Source organism: Triticum dicoccoides, chromosome 5A, assembly GCF_002162155.2.
Source record: "Triticum dicoccoides isolate Atlit2015 ecotype Zavitan chromosome 5A, WEW_v2.0, whole genome shotgun sequence".
NCBI lineage: Eukaryota > Viridiplantae > Streptophyta > Magnoliopsida > Poales > Poaceae > Triticum > Triticum dicoccoides.
Genome location: NC_041388.1, coordinates 601,240,998 through 601,255,610, shown reverse-complemented (window position 1 = coordinate 601,255,610; position 14,613 = coordinate 601,240,998). Strand labels below are relative to the sequence as shown.

The 14,613-nt window shown below is 43.7% G+C and overlaps 1 protein-coding gene across 1 annotated transcript in view; it reads left to right on the top strand.

The window, feature by feature from the left end:
- Positions 1-2,673: 2,673 nt before the first annotated feature.
- LOC119300116 (mitogen-activated protein kinase kinase kinase 5-like) overlaps positions 2,674-14,613 on the top strand; it is a 74,374-nt gene continuing 62,434 nt past the window's right edge. Inside the window, exon 1 of the mRNA XM_037577179.1 lies at positions 2,674-2,793. Coding sequence (XP_037433076.1) covers positions 2,674-2,793 — 120 coding nt within the window. The remainder of the gene's footprint in view (positions 2,794-14,613) is intronic.

Sequence of the window (14,613 nt, the reverse complement as noted above, 5' to 3'; positions counted from 1 at the left end):
GAAGGTGTCTTCGTTGACGACGTAACAGAGATGTATCCACCCCAAGTGGTACATATTCTGGACTCCAAAAATTACGACCGGCGAGGTGAGTATGCACCTGATACATTTGACCCGGACATGGTAGTGCCGGATTCCATTGATATTGAGCTCGTAGATGAGAAGTAGTCTCCTCTTTCATGTCTTCGATCATTGTGTTGTCAAGTTTGAAGTGTGATTCCATTGTTGGATTATGAACTGTGCTACTCTTCCTTTAATCTTGCGTTGTTCAAGTTATGAGTCATGTTTTAGTCTTGTGCGCTTATGATTTATGAACATTGCTACTCTTGTTTAAGTGTGACGACTAAGTGTGATAATGGAGTACAAAAAAGTTGAATCTGAATGGTAAAAACTTGCATACATTAAGGCATAGATGTTTCCATTACAAAAGGATTATGTCGATACAACATCGTCTACGAACTGATGACAGTCCTCGGCAGGCCTCTTTGCAAGCATAGATGTTTCCACTACAAAAGGTTTACGCAGATAGAACACCATATACGAACTGAGAAATTCTTCGGCAGCTAAGATATATGACGGCTCGCACTTAAGCCTAATCGGTAGACGACCTTGCCTCTCGAGCGGCTTCTTCTTAATGTGAGGAACGGCATAGTGAATGGAACCCTTAAGCCTAATTGTCTCAGCATGCAAGCTTGATGACTTAGCCAAATCCGGTTCATCCGTTGAACAGGATACTTAGCATAAGATTCATCCACTTTATCCAATATTTCCTGGATATTTTTTGGCATCTTTTTGTGAAACATAGCCTGGATAGAAGCAAAGTAGCCAAGATCTAAAATGTTTTCATCTGGAGAGTTTGGTGGCTGACATACGATCCTAATGTCCCAACCACCGGCCTATGCCGCCTCTAAAACTTCCTTGTCATTCACCGAAACATGAGTTTTGGCATTGTCTTGCTGGATGTAAATAGTTTGATGGCGGTCCTCAGCAGGCCACTTTGCCTTTATCGCAGGAATTACTCTCGTGATGAGGAACGTGCGACTAAATTCCTTGTTCACAACCGGAATGGGCTTGAGCTCCAAAGCCCCATGTTTTCTGTTCTTGCTCTTCTTCAAGGCAGCCTTCTTCTCAACAAATGCCCACACACTGATCTTGCCATCAAAAGTGCAATTTCCATCAACATCAAACCTCGGTCTTGCGACGGCACACAAGAACATCACTTTCTCTATGTAGTTCTTGTTCCTCACGCTTCTCTTCGGATTTGGTTCTGTGGGGCCCAAGTAAAATTTCTGGCTTTTCTTCGTGCGGTAGAACCACTTTTCATCTATATGAACTTGATCATATCCTGCCTTGAACACGGGATTTTCCGGACAGTTCCCGGGCACCTGCTGGGACAGGCAGTACCGAACACGTGCCTTCTTATTGTCATCTGTTAAGTCAGGCTTAAGGTCATTTGAGTGACGCCTGATCTTCTTTTCCTTCAACCGATTGTAAACAATGGAGCTCTTCATATGCATTGCCGCTGAAAGATCGCATATAGTCGTCCGCTGACCCAAGGGTATTTCCTCCATCACGGTAGTGTCTATCTCAACCCTTTTCCGTCCACAATTTTTTGCCTTCTTGTTGATCATAGAGTTGACTCCATGAAGAGTTTGGCCTGTATTCCATATGCGCCTAAGACACCTCGGGGAAACATGCAAGAGCTGTGCCAATTGTTTGGGAAGACCACGCTTCAACCTACCATTACCATTTCTCGCCAGAATCTGTGAATATATGTTGCGCTTGCAGTCGTCAGAATACCATGTCCTCCTTACGATGTGTCCAAAATGATCTGCATACAAATGATCACACTATTTAGTTCATTGCTTACTCTAACGTGACAACCTTAACCAGTACTCATGCAAAACCTCTAACACATAAATGGAGATAAAAACTTACTGAGATCAACGCCCACACCATTCGTGCCGTCGACCAGTTCATCCTCGTCGCCAGCCGTGCTCGACGAACCACCCGTGCCGGAGGTATCACCCCCCATGCCAGAACTGTTGCCTGCACCGTCCGTCTCGCGGCGCGCTCCGGAGGTGTCACCTCCCGTGCAAGAGTTGCTGCCCGCACCGTCCGTGTCGCGGCGCGCTCCAGAGGTGTCACCTCCCGTGCCAGAGCTACTGGACCTTGCCGTGGGATAAATCCACGTAGCATCTCCGATGCCCACAGTTCGTTCAACAGCGCGCCCGAAACCATCACGACCCATGACGATGCGACGACCTCGACCGGTAATCCCAAGGCTGCCAGCACAGCGTCCCCTGCTGGCCTGACTGTAGCCGCCGTGCCCGCTGCCGGCCTGATTGAAGCCACCGTGACCGCTGCTGGCCTGCTCGAAGTTGTGCCCGCGGCCGGCCAAACCGAGACGCCCGCCGTTTCTTCCGCCACCTCGTCCAATATTGCTCGAGGAAGCCGATGCCTCGAAGCCGCCTCGTCCGCGGCCGACCAACCCGAGGGCGGCATGCCCACGTCCGGCTCGTGCGACGCTGGACGAGGTCTGGCCGGCGCGCCAACCTTTGGTGATCACGCGCCCGACGAGGCCGAGCGTCCCTCGTCCGGCGGCTTCATGGCCTGCAGCACCAGTAGAACCTCCGCCAGTGCCACCCGAACCGATATCCGCTACCACCACCATGGATGTCGTCTTCAACCTCCTCTACATGGACGTTCAAATCAGGAAACATCCTTTGGTGTATAGCTGCTGGCCTACAACTTGATGCGTCTCAGTATGAACAGTGGAGTATAAATAGCAAACAGGTCAGTGTTTGGCGCCCGCGAACCTTTGGAAAAGATGGCGCGGACGAGCAAAAGATGGCGCGGGCGAGAATATGCAAAAAAAATGGCGCAGACAAGCAAAAGATGGCGCGGGCAAGTATTTGCAGCCCGTTTTTCGGACGTCCAATGCATGCTCTGCATGGCTGCATGCAACGAGTGAAAGCGGCGGGAGAGAGAGAGAGCTGTGCGCGGGATTAAAAATTGCTCTTCGCGGGCGGAGCGAGGGGAGTGAGGGAGTTTGCTTGTTGTTCGCCGCCCGAAGGATTGCATGCGGGGTGTTAATGTTCACAGTAAACGAAAAGAAGAGTTGGATGCCAAAGCACACATTAAATTCTACCTAGGTACCTATAATTTGAGATAGTGGCCTTGTATACAAAAATGGAGGGAGTACTTTTTGCTGATCCGGAATATAAGCCGCCAGCTGACTTTGTTTATAAAATATGTGCAGGCCCACGAAGCAAGAATCTGAGCCAAGATCATGTCATTAAACTGAATGCAGTGTATACCTTAGTGGAACAATTGTATATTGGCGTACAATGGGCACTTGCCGCCATCTCTCCTGCCAATCAAGGACCCAACCGGCTCAGCGACGTCTTGAATAAACTGTCAATCCTACCCGCCAGATTTCAAGAAGTGAAGCGCTCCTGTGCGAGAGCCGGAGCTTTGACTGCCCTGAGCCGCTCCAAGGCTTAGGTGCCAGATCTAGACCCGGCGGACGTGGCCAGAGGATATCCCACCGTGAAGGAAGACGGATCTCCCTTTGAGCAGGATGACTTCATGGCTTGCGTGCACGGAGTCCAACCTCAGGCGACTATTCTTGGAGATGAAACCAACATCGACAAGTATCAGCCGGGTTTTGATGTTGAAAATAAGAAGATGGCAACTCCCTCGTACAAGGTGACAGATTTAATCCCGCCAGTTCGTGAAAATACATTTGCCCCGGAAGTTGACCCGTCCGGCCTGATTGACGAAGAAGCATATTTTGTCGCCGTGAATGGTTTTGACTGGTCAAAACCTAGCTTCCAGTTAACATAGGGCAGTGATCCGGTGAGGGAGGAGCAATAACCATCTTCATGGGCTTATAAAAGCCTTGTAATAGTTTAGCTGTAAAAACACTGCATGCTTTGCTTATGCCATCGCGCATAAAACACTTGTATGTGATTCTGTGTTTCCTGATGTCAATATATGCATCACATTTATGGTTATTCCTGTAATACTTCGGCTCTGTTCCTGTAAATACAAGAGAAAAAACTGGCTTGGCGGCTTAGTACCGAACGGGTTAAAACACCCGGCTTGTAGCCAATATGAAAACAGAAACAGATATAAAAAGAGAACAAGGCTGAAACTAACCCTTTGGTTAATGCAGCAGGCAATTGCCTATAAACAATAGCCATACTTGTACCTTTGATCCTTAGACCACCGGTTTAAATAACCCGGGTGATGAAGTTGATAACTCAATCTTTTTGAGAAGTCAATGCTTCTGAATACTTAATAATCATCATACCTTGGCGGCTTTGTTGTCAAATAGTCCAGCCGGCGAAGAAGATCATGCTAATTATTTGTGAAATTGAGACAACAAAAAACTAAAAAAGCAAATAACAGGTAATGAGTACGATTTAACTTTGTATTTGGGGGTTTTTGATTCGAGTACGATCAGTAAACCGGACCAAAGGGGTTAAGCTAAGGTTCGAATACGATCATATAGCCCCAAGTGGCTTTGGCGTTGCGCCGATCAAGAGGGTACCGACAGCTATGTTCTCTTTGGTTCGAATACGACCTATGTTTGAACAGGAAGCCCCCAAATGACCTTAAGAGGTTTTTAACGACCCTGATTCGAATACGATCCAAGTCGGACCCAAAAGGGGTTAAGCTATGATTCGGATACGATCAAGAAGCCCCCTAGTGAGTTTGGCCTTGAGCTGATCAAGAGGGTTACGACAGCTATGTTCTCTTCGGTTCGAATACGACCTATGTTTGAATAGGAAGCCCCCAAGTGATCATAAGAGTTGCAGCTAGATTCGAATACGATCATAAGCCTGACCCAAAATGGTTAGACTTGATTCAAATATGATCAGCTCCTTAATAGTCATTTGAAAATAAGAAATAACAAAGATGCATAATATTTTGAAAAAGAAAAGAGACCGATGGTCCTGATTTATTACTTATCATGGTATATACAATGTTAAAGTATGTACATGATGAGAGCCGGTGGCTCAGGTGTAGTATGGCCGAAGTTGAGCAATGTTCCACGGTCGGCGGGTCTCTTCCTCCGACTTACGTGAGTCTTTGTGCTTTCGAACGTCAATGAGGTAATATGACCCGTTGTTTAAGTTCTTGCTGGCCACAAAGGGTCCTTACCAAGGTGGGGATAACTTGTGTGCATCTGACAGATCCTGGATGAGCCGGAGCACCAGGTCGCCTTCTTGAAAAGTCCTGGACTTAACCCGGCGGCTGTGATAACGGCGCAGGTTCTGTTGATAGATTGCTGATCGAGCCGCTGCTAAGTCTCTTTCTTCATCTAACAAGTCGAGTGCATCCTGTCTGGCTTGTTCATTATTGGCTTCAACATAAACTGCCACACGGGGCGAGTCATGACGGTGTCAGTAGGCAACACTGCTTCTGCTCCATACACCATGAAGAAAGGTGTGTAACCTGTAGACCTGTTAGGTGTGGTGTTGATACTCCACAGCACCGAGGGTAATTCCTCTACCCAACAACCTGGCATTCGCTGTAAAGGAACCATAAGCCGGGGTTTGAGACCTTTTAAAATTTCCTGATTTTCTCTCTCAGCTTGACCATTGGATTGAGGATGAGTGATATGTCTCCAACGTATCTATAATTTTTGATTGCTCCATGCTATATTATCTACTGTTTTGGACTATATTGGGCTTTATTTTCCATTTTTATATTATTTTTGGGACTAACCTATTAACCGGAGAACCAGCCCAGAATTGCTGTTTTCTTGCCTATTTCAGTGTTTCGGATAAACAAAATATCAAACGGAGTCCAAACGGAATAAAATCTTCGGAAACGTGATTTTCTCATCGAACGTGATCCAGGAGACTTGGACCCTACTGCAAGGGATCAAAGAGGTGGTCACGAGGGTGGGCCCCCCCTAGGGCGCGCCCCCTGCCTCATGGGCCCCTCGGTGCTCCACCGACATACTCCTTCCTCCTATATATACACACGTACCCCCAAACGATCAAAACAGGAGCCAAAACCCTAATTCCACCGCCGCAACTTTCTGTATCCACGAGATCCCTTCTTGGGGCTTGTTCCGGAGCTCCACCGGAAGAGGGCCGTCATCACGGAGGGCTTGTACATCATCCTAGCCCCTCCGATGAAGTGTGAGTAGTTTACCTCAGACCTTCGGGTCCATAGTTAGTAGCTAGATGGCTTCTTCTCTCTCTTTGAATCTCAATACAAAGTTCTCCCCCTCTCTTGTGGAGATCTATTCGATGTAATCTTCTTTTTGCGGTGTGTTTGTTGAGACTGATGAATTGTGGGTTTATGATCAAGTCTATCTATGAATAATATTTGAATCTTCTCTGAATTCTTTTATGCATAATTGGTTATCTTTGCAAGTCTCTTTGAATTATCCATTTGGTTTGGCCAACTAGATTGGTAGTTCTTGCCATGGGAGAAGTGCTTAGCTTTGGGTTCGATCTTGCAGTGTCCTTACCCAGTGACAGAAGGGGCAGCAAGGCACGTATTGTATCGTTGCCATCAAGGATAACAAGATGGGGTTTATTTCATATTGCATGAATTTATCTCTCTACATCATGTCATCTTGCTTAAGGCGTTACTCTATTTTTAACTTAATACTCTAGATGCATGTCGGATAGCGGTTGATGAGTGGAGTAATAGTAGTAGATGCAGAATCGTTTCGATCTACTTGTCACGGACGTGATGCCTATATACATGATCATGCCTAGATATTCTCATAATTATGCACAATTCTATCAATTGCTCAACAGTAATTTGTTCACCCACCGTAGAATAGTTATGCTCTTGAGAGAAGCCACTAGTGAAACCTATGGCCCCCGGGTCTATTCTCATCATATCAATCTCCATCACTTTTATATTGCTTTGCTGTTTACTTTGCCTTTACTTTTTACTTTGCATCTTTATATCAAAAATACCAAAAATATTCTATCTATCAGATCTCATTCTCGTAAGTGACCGTGAAGGGCTTGACAACGCCTAATCGCGTTGGTTGCGAGTAGCTATCGCTTTGTGCAGGTACGAGGGACTTGAGCGTGGGCTCCTACTGGATTGATACCTTGGTTCTCAAAAACTGAGGGAAATACTTACGCTACTCTGCTGCATCATCCCTTCCTCTTCGGGGAAAACCAACGCAAGCTCAAGACGTAGAAAGAAGGATTTCTGGCGCCGTTGCCGGGGAGTCTACGCAAAAAGTCAACATACCAAGTACCCATCACAATCCCTATCTCTCGCATTACATTATTTGCCATTTGCTTGTTGTTTTCCTCTCCCCCCAATGCACCGTTGCCATTTTATTCGCCCTCTCTCTCTCCATCCTCCCTCTCTGTTTGCCTTTTTGTTTGCTCGTGTGCTAGTTTGTTTGCTTGTCGTCATGGCTAGTCTCATATCTTCTCCGTTGTCTCCCGAGAGTGAAGTTCTAAATTTTAAACAAAGGGAGGGAGAAAATCTAAAAGATGCTTGGTATAGAATTTGCAATGCTCAAAATAGATCTACCAGGAAACAATCTACCTTAGTTCTTCTTCGCAATTTTTATGTAGGTGTTAATCCTTGGTATAGATATATCCTCGATACCATTACCGGAGGGAACTTCTTGGGTAGCCATACTTTTGATTCTTATAATGCTATGATAGATTTATTTTGGCTCACCACCTCTTTTGGTTAATGGAACCATGTTAACTTTGGAGCATGTTATGCAAAGACTTGAAATTATTGAAAATAAAGTTGCTACTATTGAATCAATTGAAAATCTAGATAAAAAGATCCACAATCAAATTACTCAATATGGATCTAAGGTAGGAATGACATTGAAAAATATTAAGGAAAAGGAACCCATAGTTAATGAGAAGATGAACTTAGATTCTACTAGAATTGATAAAACTTGAGGGTATCATTGCAAATTTGGGAACCGATTTTTCTTCCGTAAAGAATACACCTAGTCCTCCTACTAAAATTGCCAAGCTTATGTATGTTCATAAAAATAAGGGTGAATCATCTAGTAAGGAAACTGCTGATCTTAAATCTATAAGTATTCATCCCAATCTTTTTGCTATCATTAAAGAACCATTTATTATAAATGAACTTTTCGATCTTGTGCCTAAAAGTTTGATAATTAATAAAGAGAAAGAAATTCCTAAAGATGGTAGATGCCTAATTGAAGAATTACCTACCAAAGATGGCAATACCTAGATCTATTCTTACTCGTTATGCCTAGCTAGGGGCGTTAAACGATAGCGCTTGTTGGGAGGCAACCCAATTTTATTTTTATTCCTTGCTTTTTCTCCTGTTTAGTAATAAATAAATTATTTAGCCTCTGTTTTTTTGTGTTTTTTGTGTTTAATTAGTGTTTGTGCCAAGTAGAACCGTTGGGAAGACTTGGGGAAAGTCTTGTTGAACTTGCTGTAAAAAACAGAAACTTTAGCGCTCACGAGAACTGCTGTCATTTTTATTTGAAGAGTGATATTTAGTTAATTATTTTTGCAGATTATTAATAGATAAATTACTCACGTCCAGCAATTTATTTTAGAATTTTTGGGGTTCCATATCTTGCGCTAGCTACAGATTACTACAGACTGTTCTGTTTTTGACAGATTCTGTTTTTCGTGTGTTGTTTGCTTATTTTGATGAATCTATGGCTAGTAAAATAGTTTATAATCCATAGATAAGTTGGAATGCAGTAGTTTTAACACCAATATAAATAAAGAATGAGTTCATTACAGTACCTTGAAGTGGTCTTTTGTTTTCTTTCGCTAACGGAGCTCATGAGTTTTCTATTTTGAGTTTTGTGTTGTGAAGTTTTCAAGTTTTGGGTGAATTCTTTTGATGGATCATGGAACAAGGAGTGGCAAGAGCCTAAGCTTGGGGATGACCATGGCACCCCCAAGATAATCCAAGGACACCAAAAAGTCAAAGCTTGGGGATGCCCCGGAAGGCATCCCCTCTTTCGTCCACTTCCATCGGTAATTTACTTGGAGCTATATTTTTATTCACCAACATGATATGTGTTTTGCTTGGAGCATCTTGTATTATTTGTGTCTTTGTTTGTTAGTATGCCACAATCATCCTTGCTGTACACACCTTTTGAGAGAGCCATACATGAATTAAAATTTGATAGAACACTCTATGTGCTTCACTTATATCTTTTGAGCTAGATAATTTTGCTCTATGTGCTTCACTTATATCTTTTGAGCTAGATAATTTTGCTCTATGTGCTTCACTTAGATCTTTTAGAGCACGGTGGTGGATATGTTTTAAAGAAACTATTGATCTCTCATGCTTCACTTAAATTAATTTGAGAATCTCTTAATAGCATGGTAATTTGCCTAATAACAATATGCTTGGTATTCAAGATTTATGGAACTTTCTTTTGAGTGTGTTGAATACTAAGAAAAGATTGAAGCATGATAATTGTTTTGAGATATGGAGGTGATAATATTAAAGTCATGCTAGTTGAGTAGTTGTGAATTTAAAGAATACTTGTGTTGAAGTTTGTGATTCCCGTAGCATGCACGTATGGTGAACCGTTATGTGATGAAGTCGGAGCATGATTTATTTATTGATTGTCTTCCTTATGAGTGGCGGTCGGGGATGAGCGATGGTCTTTTCCTACCAATCTATCCCCCTAGGAGCATGTGAGTAACACTTTGCTTTGATAACTTCTAAATTTTTGCAATAAGTATATGAGTTCTTTATGACTAATGTTGAGTCCATGGATTATACGCACTCTCACCCTTCCACCCTTGCTAGCCTCTCTAATACCGCGCAACTTTCACCGGTATCATACACCTACCATATACCTTCCTCAAAACAGCCACCATACCTACCTATTATGGCATTTCCATAGCCATTCCGAGATATATTGCCATGCAACTTTCCACCATCTAGTTCATCATGACACATCCATCATTGTCATATTGCTTAGCATGATCATGTAGTTGACATAGTATTTGTGGCAAAGCCATCGTTCATAATTCTTTCATACTTGTCACTCTTGATTCATTGCATATCTCGGTACACCGCCGGAGGCATTCATATAGAGTCATACTTTGTTTTAGTATCGAGTTGTAATCATTGAGTTGTAAATAAATAGAAGTGTGATGATCATCATTCAATAGAGCATTGTCCCAAAAAAAAGGCCAAAGAAAAAAAGAAGGCCCAATAAAATAAAATAAATAAATAAGGGGCAATGCTACTATCCTTTTTTCCACACTTGTGCTTCAAAGTAGCACCATGATATAGCGAGTCTCATATATTGTGCTTCAAAGTAGCACCATGTTCTTCATATAGAGAGTCTCATATGTTGTCACTTTCATATACTAGTGGGAATTTTATGTTATATAACTTGGCTTGTATATTCCAATGATGGGCTTCCTCAAATTGCCCTAGGTCTTCGTGAGCAAGAAAGTTGGATGCACACCCACTAGTTTCTTTTGTTGACCTTTCATACATTTATAGCTCTAGTGCATCCGTTGTATGGCAATCCCTACTCACTCACATTGATATCTATTGATGGGCATCTCCATAGCCCATTGATACGCCTAGTTGATGTCAGACTATCTTCTCCTTTTTGTCTTCTCCACAACCACCATTCTATTCCACCTATAGTGATATAGCCATGGCTCACGCTCATGTATTGCGTGAAGATTGAAAAAGTTTTGAAAAAGTTAGAGTATGAAACAATTGCTTGGCTTGTCATCGGGGTTGTGCATGATTTAAATACTTTGTGTGGGGAAGATGGAGCATAGCCAGACTATATGATTTTGTAGGGATAACTTTCTTTGGCCATGTTATTTTGAGAAGACATAATTGCTTTGTTAGTATGCTTGAAGTATTATTATTTTCTATGTCAATATAAACTTTTGTCTTGAATCTTTCTAATCTGAATATTCATACCACAATTAAGAAGATTTACATTGAAATTATGCCAAGTAGCAGTTCGCATCAAAAATTCTCTTTTTATCATTTACCTACTCGAGGATGAGCAGGAATTAAGCTTGGGGATGCCTGATACGTCTCCAACGTATCTATAATATTTGATTGCTCCATGCTATATTATCTACTATTTTGGACTATATTAGGCTTTATTTTCCACTTTTATATTATTTTTGGGACTAACCTATTAACCGGAGGCCCAACCCAGAATTGTTATTTTTTTGCCTATTTTAGTGTTTCGGATAAACAGAATATCAAACGGAGTCCAAATGGAATAAAATCTTCGGAAACATGATTTTCTCACCGAACGTGATCCAGGAGACTTGGACCCTACTGCAAGGGATCAAAGAGGTGGTCACGAGGGTGGCCCCCCCCTAGGGCGCGCCCCCTGCCCCGTGGGCCCCTTGGTGCTCCACCAACGTACTCCTTCCTCCTATATATACACACTTACCCCCAAACGATCAGAACAGGAGCCAAAAACCTAATTCCACCGTCGCAAGTTTTTGTATCCATGAGATCCCATCTTGGGGCCTGTTCCGGAGCTCCGCCGGAAGAGGGCCGTCATCACGGAGGGCTTCTACATCATCCTAGCCCCTCCGATGAAGTGTGAGTAGTTTACCTCAGACCTTCGGGTCCATAGTTAGTAGCTAGATGGCTTCTTCTCTCTCTTTGAATCTCAATACAAAGTTCTCCCCCTCTCTTGTGGAGATCTATTCGATGTAATCTTCTTTTTGCGGTGTGTTTGTTGATACCGATGAATTGTGGGTTTATGATCAAGTCTATCTATGAATAATATTTGAATCTTCTCTGAATTCTTTTATGCATGATTGGTTATCTTTGCAAGTCTCTTTGAATTATCCATTTGGTTTGGCCAACTAGATTGGTAGTTCTTGCCATGGGAGAAGTGCTTAGCTTTGGGTTCGATCTTGCGGTGTCCTTACCCAGTGACAGAAGGGGCAGCAAGACACGTATTGTATCGTTGCCATCGAGGATAACAAGATGGGGTTTATTTCATATTGCATGAATTTATCTCTCTACATCATGTCATCTTGCTTAAGGCGTTACTCTGTTTTTAACTTAATACTCTAGATGCATGCTGGATAGCGGTCGATGAGTGGAGTAATAGTAGTAGATGCAGAATCGTTTCGATCTACTTGTCATGGACGTGATGCCTATATACATGATCATGCCTAGATATTCTCATAATTATGCACAATTCTATCAATTGCTCAACAGTAATTTGTTCACCCACCGTAGAATACTTATGCTCTTGAGAGAAGCCACTAGTGAAACCTATGGCCCCCGGGTCTATTCTCATCATATCAATCTCCATCACTTTTATATTGCTTTGCTATTTACTTTGCCTTTACTTTTTACTTTGCATCTTTATATCAAAAATACCAAAAATATTCTATCTATCAGATCTCATTCTCGTAAGTGACCGTGAAGGGCTTGACAACCCCTAATCATGTTGGTTGCGAGTAGCTATCGCTTTGTGCAGGTACGGGGGACTTGAGCATGGGCTCCTACTGGATTGATACCTTGGTTCTCAAAAACTGAGGGAAATACTTACGCTACTCTACTGCATCATCCCTTCCTCTTCGGGGAAAACCAACGCAAGCTCAAGACGTAGCAATGAGCTACGGAAGAAACATCAAGCCGAATATGCTCACGTTGACAAAACTCCTCCATAGCCCCTTGGGAGAGATTAGTGCCACTTGTCAGTGATAATGCTGTGTGGAAAACCAAAATGGAAGATCACCTTTTTCATAAACTGAACCGCCGTGGCCGCATCACACTTACTCACCGGCTCCGCCTCAACCCACTTTGTGAATTTATCAACTGCCACTAGAAGATGTGTCTTTTTATCCTTAGACCTTTTGAAAGGTACCACCATGTCAAGCCCCCAGACCGCAAACAGCCAAGTGATTGGAATCATCCGGAGTTCTTGAGCCGACACATGTGCTCGTCGTGCGAACTTTTGACATCCATCACATCTACTGACCAGATCCTCTACATCACGTGAGTTGTCAACCAGTAAAAACCGTGACGAAAAGCCTTGGCCACCAGAGATTTTGACCCGGCGTGATGACCACAATCGCCTTCATGGATCTCACGAAGTATTTCTTGGCCTTCTTCAGGGGAAACACACCGCTGAAATGCTCCAGAGACGCTGCGATGGTATAGTTCTCCATCAGAAATCGTCATTGACTTAGACCGCTAGATTATCTGTCGAGCCAGGGTCTCATCCGCTGGCAACTCTCCCTGGGTCATGTAAGCCAAGAACGGCACTGTCCAATTTGGGATGACATGAAGAGCCGCCACCAACTGCGCCTCCGGGTCAGGAACGGCTAGCTCTTCTTCCGTGGGTAACTTGACAGACGGGTTATGCAAAACATCCAAAAAGGTGTTAGGTGGCACCGGCTTACGCTGAGATCCCAACCGGCTTAGAGCATCAGCCGCTTCGTTCTTCCTACGATCGATGTGCTCCACCTGATATCCTTTAAAATGTCCTGCAACAGCATCAACTTCGTGGTGATAAGCCGCCATGAGAGGGTCTTTGGAATCCCAATCGCCTGATACTTGTTGAGCCACTAAATCTGAGTCGCCAAGACACCTGACCCGGCTTAGACTCATCTCTTTGGCCACTCGAATACCATGGAGCAAGGCTTCATACTCTGCCGCATTGTTAGTGCAAGGAAACACCAGCCGTAACACATAACAAAATTTGTCACCTCGAGGGGAGGTTAAAACCACTCCAGCCCCGGAGCCTTCCAATTGTCTGGACCCATCAAAATGAATATTCCAATATGTGTTGTCTGGTTTCTCTTCTGGCATCTGCATCTTTGTCCAGTCATTAATGAAGTCAACCAGTGCTTGAGATTTGATTGTAGTACATGGTACATACTTCAACCCATGAGACCCAAGCTCAATGGCCCACTTGGCGACTCGTCCAGTGGCTTCTCTGTTTTGAATGATGTCTCCCAAAGGAGCAGAGCTAACCACAGTGATTGGGTGACCCTGAAAATAATGTTTAAGCGTCCGGCTCGCCATGAACACCCCATATACGAGCTTCTGCCAATGTGGGTATCGTTGTTTGGATTCAATTAACACCTCACTAACATAGTAAACCGGTCGTTGAACCGGATGCTCCTTGCAAACCTCCTTGCTCTCCACCACAATCGCCACACTAACAGCTCGTGAGTTAGCGGCTACGTATAACAACAGCGGCTCTTTCTCAACTGGAGCAGCAAGGACCGGCGGCTCAACAAGATGTGTCTTCAGATCTTCAAAGCAAAGTTTGCAGCATCGCTCCAAACAAAATCATCTGTTTTCTTCATCATCTGATACAAAGGCATCGCCTTCTCCCCTAGCCGGCTTATGAACCGGCTCAAAGTAGCAACACGACCCGCCAGCCGTTGAACGTCATTGATGCATGTTGGTTTGGCCAGGGATGTAATTGCCTTGATTTTCTCCGGGTTAGCTTCAATACCTCGGTTGGACACCAAAAAACCCAAGAGCTTGCCGGCTGGGACTCCAAAAACACACTTAGCCGGGTTAAGCATCATTTTGTAGACCCAGAGATTATCGAAGGTCTCTTTCAGATCTGCGACCAAGGTTTCCTCTTTCCTGGATTTTACCACTATA